The following is a 21734-nucleotide window of genomic DNA, read 5'->3' on the forward strand; positions in this document are numbered from 1 at the left end:
ATGATTAGGGGTATGAAACGGCTTCCGTATGAGGCGAGATTAATAAGAATGGGACTTTTCAAATTAGAAAAGAGACTACTAAGGGCAGATATGATTGACATCTATAAAATCATGACAGGTGTGGAGAAAGTAAATAAGGAAGTGTTATTTACTCCTTCTCATAACACAAGAACTAGGGGTCACCAAATGACATGAATAGGCAGCAGCTTTAAAGCAAACAAAAGGAAGTATTTTTTTCCACACAACGCACAACCTGTGGAACTCCTTGCCAGAGGATGTTGTGAATGCCAAGACTATAACAGGGTTCAAAAAAGAACTAGATAAATTCATGGAGGATAGGTCCATCAATGGCTATTAGCCAGGATGGGCAGGGATGGTGTCCCTAGCCTCTGTTTGCCACAAGCTGGGAATGAGCGACAGGTGATGGATCACTTGATGATTACCTGTTCTGTTCATTCCCTCTGGGGCACCTGGCATTGGTCACTGTCGGAAGACCAGATACTGGGCTAGATGGACCTTTGGTCTGACCCAGTATGGCCATTCTTATGTTCTTATGATCAGACAGGAAAGCCACCAAATCTCTCACACAGCCACCTGCGTGGAATACTCATGCCCTGACCATGAGCTATCTGTGCAGAAGAGAGTGTATCAGGCGTGTCATGTTAAAATGCATGGAACATACCTCCTTAGCACTAAGCCCCATCCTGGAAGGCAGCAGTGCAGAGACTGCAAAGTGTGAGAATTCTCTGAGTTGGGGTGGAGCCAGGACCGTGGCACTGTCAATTACACTTTGCAGTTCTCTTCTTGGCCATGCCTTCTCTTCTTTACTCATATGTGTACGTGACAGAATCCAGGCCCTTGGGGGGCATTCAGGGGAAATCAACAAGTTATTCAATGGCTAAGGGCCTGATTTCAGTAAGACCTCACCCCAGCCTCTTATTTTGTATCTTTAATAGCAAGGGCACAATTGACACGAGCTAGATATTATTATTAGATGTCAAACTACCCGGTTGTGCCCTCATACTGTATCAGGTAGTTAAACATCAAAATAACCTCAATTGCAACTGCACATAGCTACAGGCAAAAAATAAGGAAGTCCGATTTTAAATTATCTCAATTTAAAAATATAAATTTATGTAGTTATTAGTTTGGCTGTTGCAATAAATAAAACAGAACTGATTCTTCCTTTAAACCACTTTTAAAACCAATATAACTTCTTTGATTTAAACTGAGCTACTTTTGATTTACATTGGTCAAGGACATGTCCCAAAATCTTAAAACATCCAATTCAGTAGTTTATAGCCTTGTATAAAATGCTAGGCAGTGAACACTGGTATTTCTATATGGCAAATATTCTGTATATTTACCAGACAGTTGTGCTTTTTTAAAAACAGTCAGGTATTTTATTATAGCTATAAATGTATTTTGTTCCAAAGTATTTACAATGCCCTCAATGGAACAAAGTTTCTTTCCATACTAAGTTCATCCATTGTGGCAAACAGTGGTTTTCCACTTTCCATTTCCAACGGAGCTTGGAGTTAATATAGCTTTTTTGAGTCTCTTTCTTTCTTTGTCTATTAGCATCTTCAGTTATGTCAGCACAACTCTAGGATCAGCATTCTCTCAGTCAGTTCAACTGCACTGCCAGTAAAAGAGATAGCTTTCGTCTAAGTCCTATGTAAACAGTAACTCTCTTTTGCTTGACAACAGAGTACTGTAAGAAGCTCACTCTCATGGTCACTGAACTTTGAGATTAAGAAACATTTTCCCTGAATGGGTATATTGTATTGTAAATGAAAGCAGACAATGTACAAGAACAAAGCTGACACGAGAAAAATGATGGCTGTCAAGAGAATTTTTTATAATCAAATTTCAGAGAGATGTGATTTGTACTTGACTTATGTAGCCAAGTAGAAACAGAAAAAATGTTCAAATAAATACACATTGGGAAAAAATAATCTAAATCACAGACAGATACTCCACGGAAAGGAGAAACCTAGGAAGCAGCATGCAGAAAGAAACCTAGAGATGTCAATGACCAGGAAGTCAGACTTGGGTTTGTCACACAGAATGACTGCAAAAGGCCAATGCAATTTTGAGCTGCATATGCAGTGGCAAAGAGGTATCATGTCCCAGAGACAGAAGGTAATTGTGTCATCTTTGCTACCCCTTGTTGCAGCTGCACCTGGATCAATTCTGGCACCTAATTACCGGATGTTAACAGATTGGAGGAAATTAAGAGCAGAACACCAATGTTTACCGGGGGCTAGGGGAACCGACTTATGAGGAAAAGATGTAACTATATGTAGTTTGGCTAATTGCTGACTAATAGAGAGTGGAGACATGGTAACAGTCTAATTTTCTGAACTGCATAAAAAATGAAGAGGAATTATGTTGAGTAGTACAAGGGGTATAACTAGGAGTAATGGGATGAAACTGAGATAGCGATAATTTAGGGTAGATACCACAATAATCTTTCTGAGAGGGAGAGGTATTACACTATGGAAGAGCCTTCTAAGGTGAAAGGCCAATCTCAAGGTACATTTAAAACTAGACTGGATATTGCACTAGTAAACATACTACAGGGAATAATCATACACTAGCCATTGGTATGGACTAAATGACCTGTAGGTCTCTTTTCTATCTAATAGCTATGATTTCAGGGTTCATTGTCCAACTCTCTGAGTCTCAACTGTTCATATTTATGGCATTTCCTGACTTCGCTCCTTGCATCACCATATGGAACGGAGTGTTGTCTACTCCTGCATGCAATTTGTTTTCACTGAGCACAGATGTCCCTGGAAATACCAACTGAGGGTGATAGGAGTTTCTTTCACCTATCTGACAGCTCTGCCAAAACAAAGTCTTATTTTCACTCCAAACACAGAATCCAAAGTATGAGCAAGGCACGGTGAAATAAAGGCAGCAAAGAGCAGTGGACTAAGAGTATGTCTATGCTAGAAATGTAAGTCGACCTAATATACACCGGTGATGTGCATCCACCGACCTCAGAGGGACAGAGTGGGGAGCTAAGAGGCCAGTCTCTCAACTGGGTACCCTGTCCCATAGACTCCCAGAGGGCTGCCCCCTCCTCCCTGCCGGGAGCCAGGGGAAGTTGCCCGAGGCTTCTCGCCCCTCAGGAGTGGGGTCCAGCTGCCCCAGCTTCTCTGCCCCCACCAACTGCTCCCTGCTGAGAGCTAGGCAGTCTTGTCATTGTGTGTGTTATAAATTCACAGTCCCAGATATACTGCAGGTTGGCCTCACACTGTTAGTTTAAGACCACTGCAGCTCTCAAGTCAGAGGGCGCATCTCCATGTATAGGGCTTAGCTGTAGGGTTCGACTTAAACCCTTTAAGGAGGAGAGTCAGCCATGGGACTTGTGATCTTTGAGAGTTTCTGATCATTCATCTTGCAGACGCAATGGGGAAGAAGTTCAAGATGGACATTTTTCATTTGGCTGAAAAGGACGTGACTCATACAAACGCCCGCATTACCTTTGAAACAGTTGGGCATATGCACTAGGAGCCTTCCCCAACAGCGCCTGACGTGCTGCACATTGCCGCCTCTGCAGAGATGCTTCTTCCTGAGCAAGAAATATGATCAACTTATTACAATAACTTACAAGTACATACAGGCCTTCAAAAAAAGGGTAACAAATGGCCATGACATTCCTGTCTCTGGCTAAGGCCATGTCTACACTAGAGACCTTACAGTGGCCTGGCTGTACCCAGGCAGCTGTGCTGCTGTAAGATCTCTCGTGTAGCCACTCTATGCCAATGGGAGAGAGCTCTCCCGTCGACATAGTTAAACCACTTCCAATGAGCGGCGGTAAGTATGTTGGCAGGAGAAACTCTCCTGCCGGCATAGTGCTGTGCACACTACCACTTATACCAGTGTAACTCATGTTACTCAGGGGGGTGTTTTTTTCACACCCCTGAGCAACACCAGTTTTGCTGACAAAAATGGTAGTGTAGACATGGCCTAAGACTCTTGAGTGTATAGGTTTATCTATACTGGGAAATTACATTGTGTTATAACATGTTAACTAACAGGGTGTTAAATATCAGTCAGCACTCAGTGTAGACAGGACTTTTGTCTTTAAAGTCACACCTGGTTTTAAACATGGCGGTCCTGGTTTACAATGAAGCCCTGATTCTTCACTACATCTGAGCTATGCTAGGATGTAGCAGAAAGGGATGACTGCAGGGAGCTGGTTGATTCGCAGCCCCAGTATAAATTAAAGCAAGAATAATCCTACTTTAATTGATGCTGCTCGCATAAGGTTTCTTTCACCAGCAAAGGATGCAATATAGTAGAATTTGGCTCCAACACACTCCTGACATGCTGCTTTCCTTGTCCGCTCACTCTAAGGGTAGAGGGAGTGGTTGGCAGCTACACCACTTCTGCCAACTCTACACCAGCTGAGATTCCCCCTACACCGAGGGAATTCTCTGTTGGAAATCTACGGTCACTCTCAGGCTACTGTGCACACCTAGCATAAGGTAGCCTTAGCAGACTGGAGAATCCAGCCCTGTGGTTCTAACCAGTGTGTTAGTTAACATATGCTGCAGCAGCACAATATAATTTCCCACTGCAGACAAACCCAGTGTGGGTAAGGCAAGAGAAAGCTCAAAAAACAACAACAGTCATCTTGTGGTGACATTATCACATACTGGTTTGGCATCACGATGGTACAATAAGACCCCACACCACAGTTTATCTGGTGACTCTCTGTGACTCCCATCCCAGGAATGGCTCTCCAGGTGGCAAAGGATGAACAAGAAAGAGAGTCCGATTGTCTTGTTGTACCTATTCACCCACAGATTGTTGTGAATTCCTTCCCTTTTGCTACTCCAGCAAGGTCCAGACCTACACAGATTTCAGACAGATGTTTCACAAAGCATGTACTTTGTAAAGAAGCAATTCTTTCTGATCTTTGTATGGATTGCAGGGCCTGGTTCTGTACTGCCTTGCAACTTGTGTAGTTATTTCTACTTGTGCAACATTGGTATAATGTGTTTTGCACCCAGCAGTTGCAAAGGCCATGGAAAATGATGGCTCTTTTCCTGGTCAGCAAGCCTTTCCTCTTACCCTGCTCCTGGATTGCCAGTGCTAGTCATTTTATGCTCTCTCTCACTTTGCCATTCTACACATAGGAAGCATGGAATGCAGTTGTAGCAGTCATGCCACATGCTTTTGTTGCCAAAAGTAAAGGAATCATTTCTACTTCCAAATGGAACAATTTAGACAGGATTTTACTTTAAAATCACAACAGGCATATTTACAGTCTTTACTATTGAAAATTATCCGAGCTGCACTCGTGTTTCACCTTGGAGCACTTACTGATTGACACTTCAGTCGATCCTACAGAACCTCATCATACACATGAACAAATATATTGGGCACTTAGAAGGCCTAGTAAACAGCTTGGCAGATATTACCAGAGATGAACATGGAAACTAATAAAGAAAGCCTTCTAGCCACTGAAGAACTTAAACCCAGGCTAAATTATAGCCACCTTCATCATAAAACACTTATCTCCCTGGCTTGACAAAATGTAAAACGTTAACATAAGATGCAATAAAGAGAGAGAGACATAAATCGCCGTGATACAGATGATGGCAGAAGGCTGCTGAAGTGAGAGAAACACAGCCTTCTCCTTCAGCTTAAGCTAATATATATTCTGATGAAATAAACGTTAAATGAAATGACACTTATTTAACTCTACACGGCACGAGACGTGGGATTTTGCTTAAGGTGTCTGAAAGATGGGAGGGCTCCTTGTCTGGGTAGCTCATTTTACAGTCATACCTTTCTCCCCACTAAAGAAAGCCTTTTTTTAAGCCTTGGATAGCAGTGGGTTTTTTTGATTCTCTGCTCCATCCAGAATAAAAACTCTAGACTTCAGAATCAGGTGTAGATTGCTATAAATACAGAGATAGTGGCAATAATTATCCAGCAAGCCAGGCCTGCCCAAACCATCAGTCATCATTATGACTTCATAGCCCTGGAATGGAACATATTTTGAAGCTTCCGTTTTTTTTTTCTTTCCCCTGCCATTGTCATTGAAAAGGAGCATTAGAAATATCTGTTTGACAGCACCAACTCCACCACTGCCTGCAAGGAGAGTGAATTAAAGTCTGCCTTTAGGGAACAACCTATAAAAAATGAAGCTTAGATTGCACAAGATTGTTTGAAATGTAAGCACACTGTTGAGTCTCTGGGTCAAAAAAGAAGAAAACGCAGCAGCGAAACACGTCTGAACTCAATCTCTGGTGGCAACCATGCCAAGCATGCAGCCACTCAGGTGAATGAGAGTTTTGACTTCAATGGGAACAGAATCGGGTTCAAAGCTCTTGATGTCCTGTTAGACAATTTCCTTGTATCTCACGGCAGCACGTCTATTATTTATCCTGAATTTGGATTGTTTCCATGCATTCTTGTAAAAATATATAGGAGCTGATCCTCATCTAACTTACACCACATAAATCAGGAGCAACTCCAACAGAATCAATGAAGTTGCTCTGGTGTAAAACTGGTATGAAAAGATTAGGCACACAGTTCACTACCCCATCTCCTCCTCAGTTGATGATGCTCATGCCATTTTCTTTCAGCTGTCTTTGGTACATTTGATTCTGGGCATTCCACTACTGGGAAAATATTGACAAACTGGAAGGAGTTCAGAGAACAGCAGTAAAAATGATATGGGAGCTGGAGGGATTGAGCAAAGCATAAACATCCTACTCCTAGGTTAGCATTCTATAATGCTAAAATTAGAGCATTTTCCCCTTACCACTGGTGTCTTTTGTGCAGCAAGTTTGGCTGAGATTCTAGCAGAGTAGTTTTTGGCTGAAGAGTCCGAAAATTCATTGACGTCAGAAGGCTGGGCAATTCTAATGGTCCCTCCACTGGTTAAAGCTTTGTGATCTCCAAAAGACAGTGAGCTGAAATCTAGTAGGGAACAGGTATTGTTATTATTGCAACAAAACCCTTACTGTAAACTCTGTTTACAAGAAGTTGAAATCCTGTTTGAGAAATTCCATGTCTGCAGTTTCATAATAACTAGGTTCCTTTTGGCACTGTTCTGGGTTTGCAAATGGGAAGAATGAAAGTGAAAAAGATAGAACTGAGTATCTTCTTAAGAAATAGATCCCAGGGAAGGGAATAAAAATACTTAGCACTTTTTGTAATTTGTAAAGCACTTTACAAATATTAACTAATTCACCCTCAAAATACCAAGGGAAGTGTAGGGTCCCAAAAATACTCAAAACAGAAACCACTGATGGAGTACGGCATGTTGCTTTGCTTAATTTTATTTTCCTGAGGTGCTAGCTATTAAACATTGTTACCACTATTAAGCTGTTTAGAGGCTATGTTTGACCTACCTCACAGCCAGGGAATTTGAATCACCTGCCCTTCCTTCTGTCAGAATCATTTGCATCTGAATTTTTGTGCACACAATTCACCTCTGGGTGCAAATGTAAGTACTTGCACCTCTACTGGATTTACAGGTAGTCAGGAATGCAACTAAATCAGATAGCTGGAGATGCAACTAACACACTTTTTTTCAAGCAAAATTCGAGGGTGCAAAACTACAGCCACAAATAAGGAGGCTGGGCTTCAGTTTAGCTAACGAATTACCCCTAAATATCAATTTAAAATATAAAGGAAACCCTTACGAATATTTATATTTATGGGAGTGTTTGGAAAACCCAATCAGGAGAAAGGCCCCATTGTAGTAGATGCTGTACAAAAGTACCTACAATCTAAAGAGAAGAGTAATCAATGAAGGGTGGAGGAGAGGGAGACAATCAAATACATACAATCTTACACACACATATTCATATTTTGTGTATGTTTGGTTTTGTAATTATGTAATAAATAAATGCCAACTTTCCCCAAATGTCCCTCAGCCTAGCCAGCTCAAGTTGCTGATATGCAGATCAGCATATCAGCAACTTGATATGGGGGGGATAGCTCAGTGGTTTGAGCATTGGCCTGCTAAACCCAGGGTTGTGAGTTCAATCCTTGAGGGGGCCACTTAGGGATCTGGGGCAAAATCAGTACTTGGTCCTGCTAGTGAAGGCAGGGGGCTGGACTCGATGACCTTTCAAGGTCCCTTCCAGTTCTAGGAGATGGGATATCTCCATTAATTATTATTATTATTTATTTATAGATGCTGGAATTTCTAGTGATTAGAACAGGGGAGTTATGGCTCCTGAGTTCTAATCCAGGTGCGGCAAATGATTTACTGAGCCTGATTTTCAGACATGCTGAGCATCCACCACTCAAACCAACTTCAATGGGAATTCTGAGTGCTCAGCACCACTGATAATCAGCTACAGCCCCAGTGTCCCATCTGTGAAATGTTGTGAAGTATGTATTACTATCCAGAGTGTTGTGAGGCTTACTTAATAGTTATAAAGCACCGAAATCTTGGATGAAAGCTGCTATGTACGCGCAAAGCATTATTATCATGTTAGTACAGTAATTTCTTCTATAAAAAGTGTTTCAAAAGAAGAGCTTATCGATTTTCTCCCAGTGTCTTTACTCTGTACATGAATGAAAGATCTCACACGGCAGCTCATTAAAAAAAGAATTAACAACCTATCATAATATCACAGAACCAATCTTCTCCCTTCTACTCTCTTACTAAAAATGTCCATAATAAAGTCAACCTTTAGGCAAATTCTTTAAAATCAATTATTTCACACAGTCCATAAGAAGAGACACTCTCTCCAGAACTAAGATAGTTAAATTTATTTAAACTCCTATAAATGAAGCTCGAAGTGAATTTAACGATGCATAGTCAATTTAAAAGTTACTTTATGGAGAGCAAAATTACCAAAACCCCGTACTATTAATGGAATTTCTGTGGCTAGCAACAAAGTACAAATGGACACAATTCCAAAATGTGAAAGAATATTAAGTTTTTGTTAAAAGAATGTCAGGTGCTTTAGATAGAACATATTATAATTAGATAAGAATCTCTTCTGTCCGTAATCCTTCCACTTTGCTCTCCCTCCTGTGCCAGAAAGGCCCTAGTGCAGCAGTTCTCAAACTGTGGGTTGGAACCCCATTTTAATAGGGTCACCAGGACTGGCTTAGACTTGCTGGGGCCCAGGGCTGAAGCCCAACCCCCACCACCCGGGGCCTAAGCCCAAGCGCTTCAGCTATTGGCGGCGGGGCTCAGGTTACAGGCCCCCTGCCTGGGGCTGAACCTATTAGGCTTCAGCTTTGCCTCCCACCCCACCCGGGGTGGCAGTGGGGCTCGGGGAGGCTCAGGCTTCTGTTCCCCTTCCTGGGGTCATGTAGTATTTTTTGTTGTCAGAAGGGGATCTGGGTGCAATGAAGTTGGAGAACACCTGCCCTAGTGTTTTAGCAGAAAATAACTAAGAGCAAGATTGCAAGAACAAGATACAGCACACATGGTAACCTGCTTCTCCAAAATCCAGTCAGCCCCACAAGCCTTCCCTAACCTCAAACAAACACTGGCACTGCTAGAAGTGAAAATTAAGACAGTCCAGATTTAGATTAAATTTACTGGTTTCTTTAGAAAACTACCTGTCATGGTAGTATCTATACGTTACAATCCATGTTGAGGCTTTTCATTCCCCACAGAGTAATCAACATTTATTAATTCTTTCAGGATATGAAACCACTTCACATGAAAAAGTGATAAATTTTACACTATTTTTCATTAACATTTTTGTGCCAGTCTTACGCACTCTTCAGATTCTCCTATCTGCAGCCTTGTGAGCCATGCAGAAGGTCATGACTACTGGCTCTTCCCCTGTGTAGGAAAACAGTCACTCTCCTTCAGCACGGGATCTAAAACAACTATGAACTGTGGGAGCTCTTGGAGAAAAGAGCTATCATAAACAAGTTCTTGTCTTCCTTTATTACGCAAATCCCTGTCAAGAAACTCTCTGTCTCCCCTTCCTCGCTCCCACTGGAGGCTCTATTAGCTACAGAAGTGTATCGTCCAAATAGAGGAGACAGAACGGAATCTATGGCCAGAATAAGGATGGATTTCTTTAATAACTTACTTGGCATTAGGGAAAAGCATGTCTCACCATTAAGGGTCTTCACCACAGAGTTAGCCCAGGTGTCTCCCCTAAGTCTCCTCCTGTCCACACATCTGAGTTTAGTGGTGCTTTACACCTGGCCCAGCTGGGGGTATGGGTGAGAGCCTGGGTTCCCCTTTCACTCAGGCTGGTACGCCACCCACTTTGCAGTGAGAATACGGGCTAAATCACTCGAGTGCTGATAGTCCTGCAGTGCCTTCCCACAATTCCCCCGTGTGTCCAAAACGATAGGCAAGTTCTCCCACAATTCACTGGGAAAGACTCCTAAAGAGGCTTAGTTTACTGCAGCACAAAGAATCATTGGATATGCCCCCAAAGCTTTAGTGACACACATAAAGGCGTGCAGCACCACTGAGGACAAAGTAACTCAGATGTGACTGTGAAGTGTGGCTGTACCCGGGCTAGGTTAACCCAGGTGTCAATCACCCAGGCTAACTCGGCAGTAAAGAATTACTGTTAAAAGGAGACTGGGGTTATTGGCCAATGGCAAGAGTGATCCTGATTTGGAGAGACCTCATTCATATCCCTGATCACCCTGAGGCGAGGAGGAATGTAAGTGTTCAGCCTCACAGCCCCATTTCTTTTTTCTCATTAGTCTGATAGGCACAAAGTTGTCAGCCAAGGAGACATGTTTTGTCTCCCTTAAAAACCTTCCCTGATGAGTGGATGTCTATCAGCTAGGGAGTAACCTGCCTCCATACAACATTAGGGTCACACAATGCGCTCTTCCCAACATTGTTCTCCCAAGTCAGCTGCCATATAAAGTAACTGTAAGTAACGGAAGGAGCAGCATCACAGACTTGGTTCCTAGGAGGAGGACAGTCAGGGAGGCACATTACTCAGTGGGAGGCCTGCAGAGTTTTCACAGGCCAGTAATCATGGAGGCCACTTCTCTTGCAGATAGGGCACTAATGTTTATAATTGACAAGTAATCAGTAACACTCTCCTAATAAAGCTAGTGTTAGTTCCTGACTGGCACAGTTGGAAAGTCATGTACAGTACCTGTGACTGCTTTGTCGTCCAAGACCCAACTGCTGTCCAAATCTGAAGGCTGTACCATACCTAGGTATTCCTTTATGAGGAGACTCAGCTGTGTGTATGCCTCATCGTAATCATCTACAGGAAACAGATGCACATTTTAAGGAGGGAGGGAAAGGATGTCTGATAAAAGAACAGCCATGCACCAGCATGAAATTATAACATCACAGAAGTCACAGATGAAAAAATGTCCTTTTAGTTCACCCAGCCTACCTCCCTACCAGTTTGGTTTGTTCTCCACAATACATTCTCTGGTAAATGTATTCCCAATCTAGCTGTAAATGTTCCTCAAGTGTTTCACCTCATCACTTGAGGAACATTTACAGCTAGATTGAGGAACTTGAGGAACTTCCCTTAGGAGAATAATCCATAGCCTACTACTGTGAAGAAGCTTTTCCTAAATTCAGTTACATTCTAAATTCCTATAAGTCAGCCTAAATGTTCTCCTCCGCAATTTGATTTTATTTATTGTCTTTTATTTCTTCTGTTTTAGACTAAAAACGTAAGGCTGCCTATCCTTGGCTTCAGGTGCCCTCGACAATAATTAAAAATATAATTGTAATAATTCACAAAGCCAGCAATTTCATCTAAACCCTAGACCAGAGGTGGGCAAACTACGGCCCGGGGGCCACATCCAGCCCGCGGGACCCTCCTGCCCAGCCCCTGAGCTCCTGGCCCGGGAGGCTCATCCCCGGTCCCTCCCCTGCTGTTCCCCCTCCCCCACAGCCTTAGCTCGCTCCACCACTGGCGCAATGCTCTCAGTGGCGGGGCTGCGAGCTCCTGGGACAGTGCAGCTGCAGAGCCCGGCCTGACCCGATGCTCTGTGCTGCGTGGTGTGTGGCTGGCTCCAGCCGGGCGGCGTGGCTGTAGCGCCGCCAGCCACTGGTGCGCCAGGCAGTGCGGTAAGGGGGCTGGGAGCGGTGGGGTTGGATAGAGGGCAGGGGAGTTCGGGGTGGTGGTCAGGGGCCGGGGGTGTGGATAGGGGGCGGGGCGGTCAGAGGGCTGGGAACAGGGGGATTGAATGGGGGTGAGGGTCCCGGGGGGCAGTCAGGAAGGAGAGGGGGGGTTGGATGGGGCGGCGGGGGGCAGTCAGGGGCAGGGGTTCGGGGGCAGTCATGGGACAGGGAGAAGGGGTGGTTGGTGGGGCAGGGGTCCCAGGGGATCAGGAAGGAGAGGGGGGTTGGATGGGGTGGTGGGGGGCAGTCAGGGCCGGGGGTTCTGGGGGTAGTCAGGAGACAGGGGGTGGATGGGGCAGGGGTCCCGGAGGGGCCATCAGGGAACATGGGGGGTTGGATGGGGCAGGAGTCCTGGCGGGGGGCATGCTGTCAGGGGGCAAGAAGCGGGGGGAGGGGGGTCGGATAGGGGGCAGGGGCCAGGCCATGCCTGGCTGTTTGGGGAGGCACAGCCTCCCCTAACCGGCCCTCCATACAATTTCCGAAACCCGATGCGGCCCTCAGGCCAAAAAGTTTGCCCGCCCCTGCCCTAAACCCAAATCCACCCCAGCAATGGCCAGTCAAAAAAAATAAGCTAGGAAAAATCCCGTCCCACCACTTGCTACCCTCCCTCGTGATGTTCCCTCACTCCCTAAACAACAGGGAGAAAACATTTGTTTCAGACGATACCACAAAGATCAACAGATTCAATTATTTTACCCCAAGGAGATGATCAAGTTTCAAAGAAGGGTCCTCACAGAGAAGGCCCTTGCAGCAGCTCCTATCTTTATGCCCCTGGGGACCTCAACGGTGGCAGTATGGCACAGGGTAAAAGGAAGCCATGTCTCAGGCCATTTAGGGCCTAACAGGACGAAAACAACACACTGAACTCCATTCTGAAACCAACAGACAATTAGGCCCAGATCCTCAAAGGATCTGAATACCTTTGAGGATCTGGGTGTTAGGGCACATCACGGAGCTTCAGTGTAACAGCCTCATGAGAGACACTGCTTAACAAATGTGCAGCTGAATTCTACACCAGGTTCAGTTTCTTGATGGATTTAAGATGTAGCTAGCGCATAATGCAGTAATTCAATCTTGAGGGAACAAAGATACAAATCTGCAGTTCTTTATGTCCCCTGGATAAGAACTAGCTGGGTTCCATTTCTGGCAGACTCAAACCAGCTACTTTGAACATCAATTTGCCTTCCCTAGTTTTTGTTTCAGAGATGACTTGATCTGCATGGCAGTTTGGGGGCATCCATTACCATCACCCTGGGTAATCAGATTCTTGGTAGAAAAGAGATTAACTCACCTGTGTTAATTACCGCATCGAAGTATCCTGGAAAATCCTGATTTATTTTGATATACATGTCCACTCTGGAGACTGCAGTTTCAATCTCTGGCCTGCTAAACAGCCCCTTCCTCCGCAGATGTCCCTCATATTTTTCTTTGTTCATTGGTACTAACAGGATATATCGAGGTTCAAAGTAGGTATTTTTCAAACTTTGCACACCCTTTAAGATTAGACAGAAAGCACCCAATAATGTTTTATTCCTGAAACTCAGTGACTACTTGAGGGGGGAGGGATAGCTCAGTGGTTTGAGCATTGGTCTACTAAACCCAGGATTGTGAGTTCAATCCTTGAGGGGGCCACTTAGGGATCTGGGGCAAAATCAGTACTTGGTCCTGTTAGTGAAGGCAGGGGGCTGGACTCAATGACCTTTCAGGGTCCCTTCTAGCTCTAGGAGATGGGATATCTCCATTAATTTCAATTTTTACTTACTGACATGCTGTGTTCATGATGACCCCTTACTTATTACAAAGCATCATATTTAGCAATGTCGGTAAGTTATTTAAGTCTATGATCTTCAAAATTTGGCACCAAATTCATCTTGAAGTTAGTGAGTACAACTCCCAGGAAGCCTATAGTTCACTGGTGATTTAATGCACCTTGCTTTCTTATACCTGCCTAGTATCTGTTTTTCCTGTTAGGCCCTATCCTTTCTCCCCCTTATATTGCATGTCAGAAGTCATACTACTGTATTTCTTATAACCATTTTCTGACCAATTTACACCCCACATGTAACTTTCACCACCAATGAATTTGGCCCTTTCATTTTTACAATGAACAACATCAGAAACTTCTTCTCAATCAGAATGTTTTTCTAACTGATGTTGAGCAGCCTGATAACTTTCGGAGAATGAGGGTTTATTAAACCACAATAGTTTATGATGGTAAGTGAACTGATTTTGAATTTCTGACAGCATCCCTTGTACCAAACCACGATATTCTGAGAAAGGGGGAAGTCTACATCTGCACTAAACATACCTGAATAGCATAAAGAACTAAAAAATACAGTATGTGGCATAAACTGTTATAAACAGGACCCTAAAGCACTTGGCACAGATCAACTGGCTTCTATGTTTAAGACTAAATTCTGCATATGTGGCTGTATAATGGGGAGGGGAGGAAGGCTAATATGTAAGGGCCAGACAAAACTGCATCCCCCTGCTCTGGGCAGCATATGGGCTGCTCCATCTTAACTTCCCCCACTACCATCTGGGATATACAAATCCCCAAAGGCAAAGGAGAGAAGACAGAGCTATATAGCCCCATCCTATCCAATCTAAGGCTGGGCCTAATCAGCAAAAATGAGTCCTGAGTGAGTACCTTAGGCCCCCAATCCGATAAACAGGAACATGCTTAACTTCAAGCATCAGAACAGTCCTACTGACTTCAGTGATACTGTTCAAGTACAAAAGTATTTGTGGGATGAGGGTCTTACATACCTACACTTAGGGCAGGTCTACACTACAAGCTTGGATTGGCGCAGCTGCATAGTTGTAGTGCTTCTGCTGGAGACACTCTCTCCGACAGCATCATAATTTGCATCACCCAGCCAACATACCGCTGGGTTAAGGTCGGTATAAGTACGTCACTCAGGAGTTTGGATTTTTCACACCCCCGAGTGACCTATTTATACCGAAATAAGCATATAGTATGGACCTGGCCTTACTTACAAATAAAAAGGGATCAGAGGGTGGCACACAAGGTGGTGGGAATAGAGAGATGCAAGGAACCGCTGTTGTTTGCAATAAGCTCTGTCTACAAAAGCAACAAAATGTGCCTTCTAGTGTAAAACAAATCAAAAACCAAAAATGTGACATCACTGAAATGAGAGGTGGGGATGGAGTCTATGTGGGGGCCAACAGAAACTTAAAACTGAAGATGTATCTGAAAAATAGGATTGAAACGTAAATTGTATGCCTAATGTGTACATGCAGCCACTGCAATCTTATGCTCAAATGGGGTAACTGTATGCACCAATGGCCACGTCAACAAGGGATGGGTCCTGAAAGTGCCCTGGAACATCTCCCCTCACTCTGTTGCAGAATGCAACAGGAACTTCACTGACTAGAAATGTAGTTACTACAAAGGGGACAAATTCTACCACCCAACAGTGCAGAGGTAGTAGATTAAAGGGAATTAAATGGCTCAAATTTTTAGCCTCAGCTCATGAACCATCATTAAAATGTTCTTTTAATAGGCATGAATCACTTTCGTTAGAGGCTTAGGAGACGATAACGAACTTGAAGCCTTTCTGTTTCAGATGCATAACTCACCATTATGGTTTGTCATCAACAGGTAGAGTCTACAGCAATGCAGACTGCTGCATAATTATTACACGCTTTAGAACTCTGGCACCAGAGGCATTTCTTAACTAGCTGTCCATGATATTGCTGTTGATAATATCCAACAAAGGCACAGTAACTTCCCTATTCATATACAGGCCCTAACTTCTCCATCATTTAGTAATACACCTATTTTGAGAAGCATTCAAGCGTTATGAGGCACATCCCACTGTGTCATGTCCAGTTTGTCTTCACTTGTGAATTTAGGGTCCTAGCCTGTGAGAAGCTGAGCATCCTGTTGAAGTCAATGGGAGTTGAGTATGCTAATACATCAAAATAGGCACTCAGATTGCAAGATCAGACAATTTAATTGCTGGCCCTTTGATACAGAGCTATCGCTATACAGTGTCTTGTACACTTCTGGCAATATATAAATGATTAATAATAATGCACATAAACTACTCCCACTGAATCTTGTGGGCACCTAAACTTACTCAGCACCTACGTATTTGCAATAAAACGTTCCCTAGGCACCAATGTTTCTGTCTCTGTGCATGCGCACTGCTGCCTCCCGCTAGGCCCCCAAGTCCCAGAGCAATCTACAAACCAGGAGAAAAAAGATGTACGGCTACCTAACCACAGGCGGGGCCTGATCTGGAAGGTGTGCTCAGAGGCAGCCTACCAAATTGGGCCCTTCAGGCAAATTGATACAAAATAACCAGAGAGGGCATAACTTTTCTCCCAGTGCTTAGGGTACTCATCTGTGATGTGGGAGTTGCCTGGTTCAAGTGCTTCCTGCACCTGAGAGGAAGAAGGGATTTGAACTGAGATCTACCACCTCTCAGGTGAGAGCTCTAACCACAGAGTTATGGGGTATTCTGTTGTGGGGCTCCCTCAATCTCTCCTGTTGAAGCTGTTCCACTGTGGATCAATAATTAAAGAGTCATGTGGGCCAGAGAGAGAGTGAGGGAGCACAAGCATGAGAATGACTCTATAGCCCAGTGGTTAGAGCACTCACCCAGGCTCCACTCAACCTACTCCAATGACTCTTTAGTTATTTATCCATAGTGGAAAAGCTTCAACAAGAGAGATTGAGGGAGCCCCATAACAGACTATCCTATAGCCCAATGGTTACAGCACTTACCCAAGAGGTGGTGGATCTCAGTTCAAATCCCTTCTCCTTCCCAGGTGAAGGGATTACTTGAACCAGGCATCTCCCACATGAGTACTCTAACCACGGGGCTACAAGTTATAAGGGATGGGTATCCCAGCTGTGACTTGCTAGTAGAGATGGCACCTCCCTGCAGCCTGAACTTAGACATCTATCTCCTTGAGTGACTTAGCACACATCCCTCTGGTCATCTTCCTCTGGCTAGCTTAGGTGTCTCCCTGCCTGGCATGCTAGCTTTTGTGAATAGCATTCTAAGGCCCCTATCTCTCCCCATTCATTGTATGGGGAGGCTAGGCACCTAACTCAGGGTTTGTGAATCGCAGTGTGTTTCTATGATTTTCTAGACTCCCAAAAGTTGGGGGGTTTGATGCTCAGCTTAGCAACGTCTAACTCCTTTTGTGCATCCAGGCCTAGTAACCTGCCCAAAGTCACACAGGAAGTCTGTAGAAGAGCAGGAAATTGAACGTGGGTCTCCCAAGTCCTAGCTTAGTGCTCTGACCACTGGGTCATCCTTCCTCTCACATGAGAGGAATTCTCATAATGAGAATTATTTAATTAGCGCAGAAACTACAAAGGTAAATGTTATTCTTTTGGATTGATAATGGACACGTTTCCATGTTTTGTTTTTTGATGATGTTGTAATGGTTAAGTAAAAGTAACGCCTACCTCTATTTCCAAATGAGCACAGCTTGCCAGTCCCTCTCTGGCAATGGATTCTACAGTATCTCTTCCTAATCCATAGTAGTGGCTGCTATATTTATACGTTGCAATAAATTTCCCCTGAAATTAAAATGGTGATGTGTCATGACAATGGAAAGACTGTAATGAAAACAACTTTCCTAAAGAAGCACAGTAAAAATGATTGTTCTAGACTTGGTTACCATTAGTATACAGCTCCACAAAGCCTAAATCATCAGTGATAACGAGGCCACCTGGGGTGCAAACCTTGCAGAGAGCAGCAAAGAATAGGCCTCAAGGGTGCAGGCTTGTACATTGTTTGTGAATAATAAAACATCAGCTCATTGAAAACAAGCAGCTGACAGGTTACAACTTTCCATTGGTTATTCATTCACCCCGCAAAGAAGCACAAGATCTAAAGCAAGGGGCATCTTCCTTTGACAGAGCATCAAAATGAATGGCAGCACAAGATAAAAGAGAAGATACCAAAGGGGAAAGTGGATACACAAAGCGAACCTGCAAGGAAAACATATACTTGGGAAGTAAATTTCAACAGTGAAACTTGGCAAATAAAACTTTGGTGCCCAGTAGTGTGTGTCCAAAGATATTCTTTGGAAATTAAACCACACTGGCATTGAGAGGTAAACACTAAACATCAGCTCAATGGCTTATGAATGTGTAGGCCTTGTGTATCTACCAATAAAGTACTATAATTGGGCTTTTTGAGCCCAAATTGCATTGGGAGTACAAATAGGCACCAGAAGCAGTAGCTGGAGACATTCTGTCTATAGACAGAAGAGAGGCAGATACAATGCCTGGGTCAATCTGCCACCCTTTAAATCCTGTGCTCCCCACAGGGCTCCTAGAACACTGAGAAACATGGCAGGACCCTATCCACAAGCCTCCTTTTGGCTTTCTAGCACCCCTATCCTCCCCACCCCCCAACACACACACACACACACACACACACACAGTATTTGCATATGCAAATGACCTATTTATTAATATTACAATAGTACCTAAAGACTCCAACTGATCTATGTGCCCCATTGTAAAAGTACTGTAGCTAAACACAGTAAGAGACAGTCTAGCTGATGATTTGCACAAATAAATACCTGATTTGCACATGCAACTGTGCTTACTGGACATGCATATTAGTCATTTAATTGTGCACACATCTCATTTTTTCTGAAATCAGGCCTTTAGAGACTTTTTTGTTTAAGGGAGATGCAGTGAACTCACTGATACTACAGGATTAGGCCTACCAAGACACAAGTCCAATTCTTACCATGTTCAACATATTGTCAAACACCTCCTGAGAAATGAAGTAGTAATCAAGTCTGTTGTCTTCTCCGAAGTAAGATGCCCTCGTGGTGTGACAGGGGCTGGAAGATATATGGTATGTTAAAGGAACCACCAGTTTTCAATCATTTTAAAAGCTGGTAGTGGAAGAGAAGGAGGGAATAGCACTAGAAATGATTTTATTTTAAACAGAGAAGAAATATGAGGAATATAAAGAGGTGCAAATCATACCACTAATGCTGCATATTTGAAAGACTAACCTATAAATGCAAAAAAACTGTATTAATGTAACATTACATTTGGGCTATAAATCCAAACACACAGGATTATCTGAGTGGAAGCTGTCACAGCACCATTAAGTAGGGAAGTGATAAATTCATATTCCCCCCCCCCCCCCCCCCCGGCTATGTTGACTCCTGGCTGATAGATAGGAATCTTAGATATAGGAAGGCGTGGTGGGAGGCAGGTTGAGCAATTGATAGAAGTAGATGGAGGGACCAGTGGTGAGCTCCAGCCCCAGCAGTAAGAGGGTATCAGTGCTGGAATCAATGAGGCTGGCTGGAAGTAGGGGAGATAAGGGAGATATTTAAAATGCACATTTAAAGATGCACATTTAAATGCTATTTAAGAGCAACAATTTGAAGTATCTGACACATGAACTTTCTTTTGAGATGAGGGTCATACAAATATGAATCTGGCCAAACAGCAAAGTCTACATATGAAGAAATTTTAGTTTAAAGGCTCCAGTCCCTTCCTAAACATTCTGTTTCACATAAGCCCCAGCATATGGTCCTCAGTCACTCCTAACAGTGGGTCACATTCCTGAGAGGTGGAATTTTGCTAATAGTGCTTTTGTATCATAGGACAAGCAGAACAAAAATGTTATGCATAGACTTACCCTGACAATATTTTGTCTCCTTGACTTTTTGACTGATCCATCCCAGACAAAACATAGCAAAAAATACTCACATCTAAATATACAGAGCCTGGCTGTGTTATTAAAACACTGATAATGGATGTTAACCAGTTTTGCAAAATAAAACTGGACACACAGCTTGTATGGTGAGCTTTGGGTCTTGAAGCCTCAAGCTGGAGATCACAGAATGAAAAAAAGCCATGTCACACTTTGGGGCAGCATTGTCTAGGTCTGGGAACTGTGAGTCTGGGCACCCAGATTTCATTCCCAAGTGTGACACAAACATGCTTTATTTGGTATGGGTATTGGGTAACTGATGTAAATAGAATCCTTGTGAGCCTGGTTCTCATTTATACTTAAGCCCTTTTACACTGACAGAGTAGAGTAAAAGGACCCTATAGTGAATGAGAATCAGACCCTTGTATGTCTATTACTTTCTATGACAAAACCTATATGAGTACAGGTACCATTTGCATTTAACTTAGGTTTCTTTCAGTTCTCTTTTTTTGTTCCGTAAGTGTTTCAGTGGACTCCTAATACCATAAACTAGTCAGCACCAAGCACAGTGGGTTCCTGGTCAATGACTAAAGCTTAGGTGCTACAGTAGTACAAATAAAAAAATCCACCAACAACAAGGCCCTTCTTGTTTTTATTTCTTTTGAGTTTTTGTAATGAAAATCTTGTAAAACCTCTCGTTTCCCTGTAATTTTATTCATTTGATCATAGAAATCTAGGGCTGGAAGAGACCTTGAGAGGTCATCTAGTCCAATGGTTTTCAACCTTTTTTGGACCAGGATCCATTTGTAAACATTGGTGGCCAATCCCAACCTAGTAAATAGCTTAAGTAGAAAACACCCAAGTATTTTGGCCCCAAAATACTTATTACCTACTATATGTAATAATAATAAATAATAATAACAACAACAATAGTAATAAGTTAAAGAAGATCAACAGTCAAAGTTAAAGGCAGAAATCAACATCAACAGAAACAGACTAACAACAGTATAATAAATCCTAGGTTGAGAAGCCGGAGCTTGCTGGTCTTTGATGAGTTTATCAAAGTTTGGTGTAATTGTAGTCAGTACAATCCGAAGGTCGTGTTCAACATCCAGTCTGTTTCTGCTTTTGTTCTTCAGTTGAGTCAGGGCAAAGAATTCAGTTTCTCACAAGTATGTTGTACTGACAGGCACAATGACTATAATAGCCTGGCAAGCAAGAGCAGGATATTCCAACAGCAGCACTGCACCAAAACTGGGGAAAGCTCATTTCAGTATATTTTCTCTGTAGACTGCGATGACAAGATAACTTGACCAGCTGAGATTCTTCCTCCATAGGTAGACTAACATTTTCCAACACAACTCCAAATGGATCCTGTATCCATTCTTTTCCCCTGAGTTGTTCATCTGAAAAGTAATCGCAGAATCTTTTGTGGAATTTAGTTAAATGATTACTGATCGTTTTCTTCAGTGCTTTCTGGCTAGCAGAATCTTTCCAATGTTTTTGTTTCTAGAGACTCATTGCGAAACATGTCCATTCTATCATTTGAAACATGTTTGTTCACCAGAGAAAGTTTTTTTTTGAATGCAGCAATTTTGTCAGTTTGCTCAAAGCGATTGTGCCCTCTTCCCTCTAAAGACGGAGTCAAATAATTCGGATAATCAAATATATCTGCCATATATGCAACATGAGGAAGCCATGTATCGTTACTGAAGTGCTTTGCCAGGCGAGACTTTTTTTCCTTCAAAAAAAAGCTGCCAACTCACTTTTAAGTTCTTATACACGAGACAACACTTTGCCATGGGACAGCCAGCGAACCTTAGAATCATAAAGCAGATTTACATGTGCACTGCCCATTTCCTGACAGAAAACTTGAAAGCATCGTGAATTCTTGGCATTTTGTTTCATGTAATTCACAATTTTGACAGCATCTTTAAGAGTTTTGTGAAGCTCAGGTACCATGTCTTTAGCTGCTA

The 21734-nt window shown here is 43.1% G+C and overlaps 1 protein-coding gene across 1 annotated transcript in view; it reads right to left on the minus strand.

Moving 5' to 3' along the window:
- LRGUK (leucine rich repeats and guanylate kinase domain containing) overlaps positions 1-21734 on the minus strand; it is a 77576-nt gene that overhangs the window by 13746 nt on the left and 42096 nt on the right. The window contains exons 12-17 of the mRNA XM_065423322.1: positions 18832-18928; positions 17532-17645; positions 13374-13575; positions 11091-11204; positions 6794-6951; positions 3495-3583 (exon numbers count right to left, since the gene is read on the minus strand). Coding sequence (XP_065279394.1) covers positions 3495-3583; positions 6794-6951; positions 11091-11204; positions 13374-13575; positions 17532-17645; positions 18832-18928 — 774 coding nt within the window. The remainder of the gene's footprint in view (positions 1-3494; positions 3584-6793; positions 6952-11090; positions 11205-13373; positions 13576-17531; positions 17646-18831; positions 18929-21734) is intronic.

Source organism: Emys orbicularis, chromosome 1 (genome assembly GCF_028017835.1).
Source record: "Emys orbicularis isolate rEmyOrb1 chromosome 1, rEmyOrb1.hap1, whole genome shotgun sequence".
NCBI classification, from domain to species: domain Eukaryota; kingdom Metazoa; phylum Chordata; order Testudines; family Emydidae; genus Emys; species Emys orbicularis.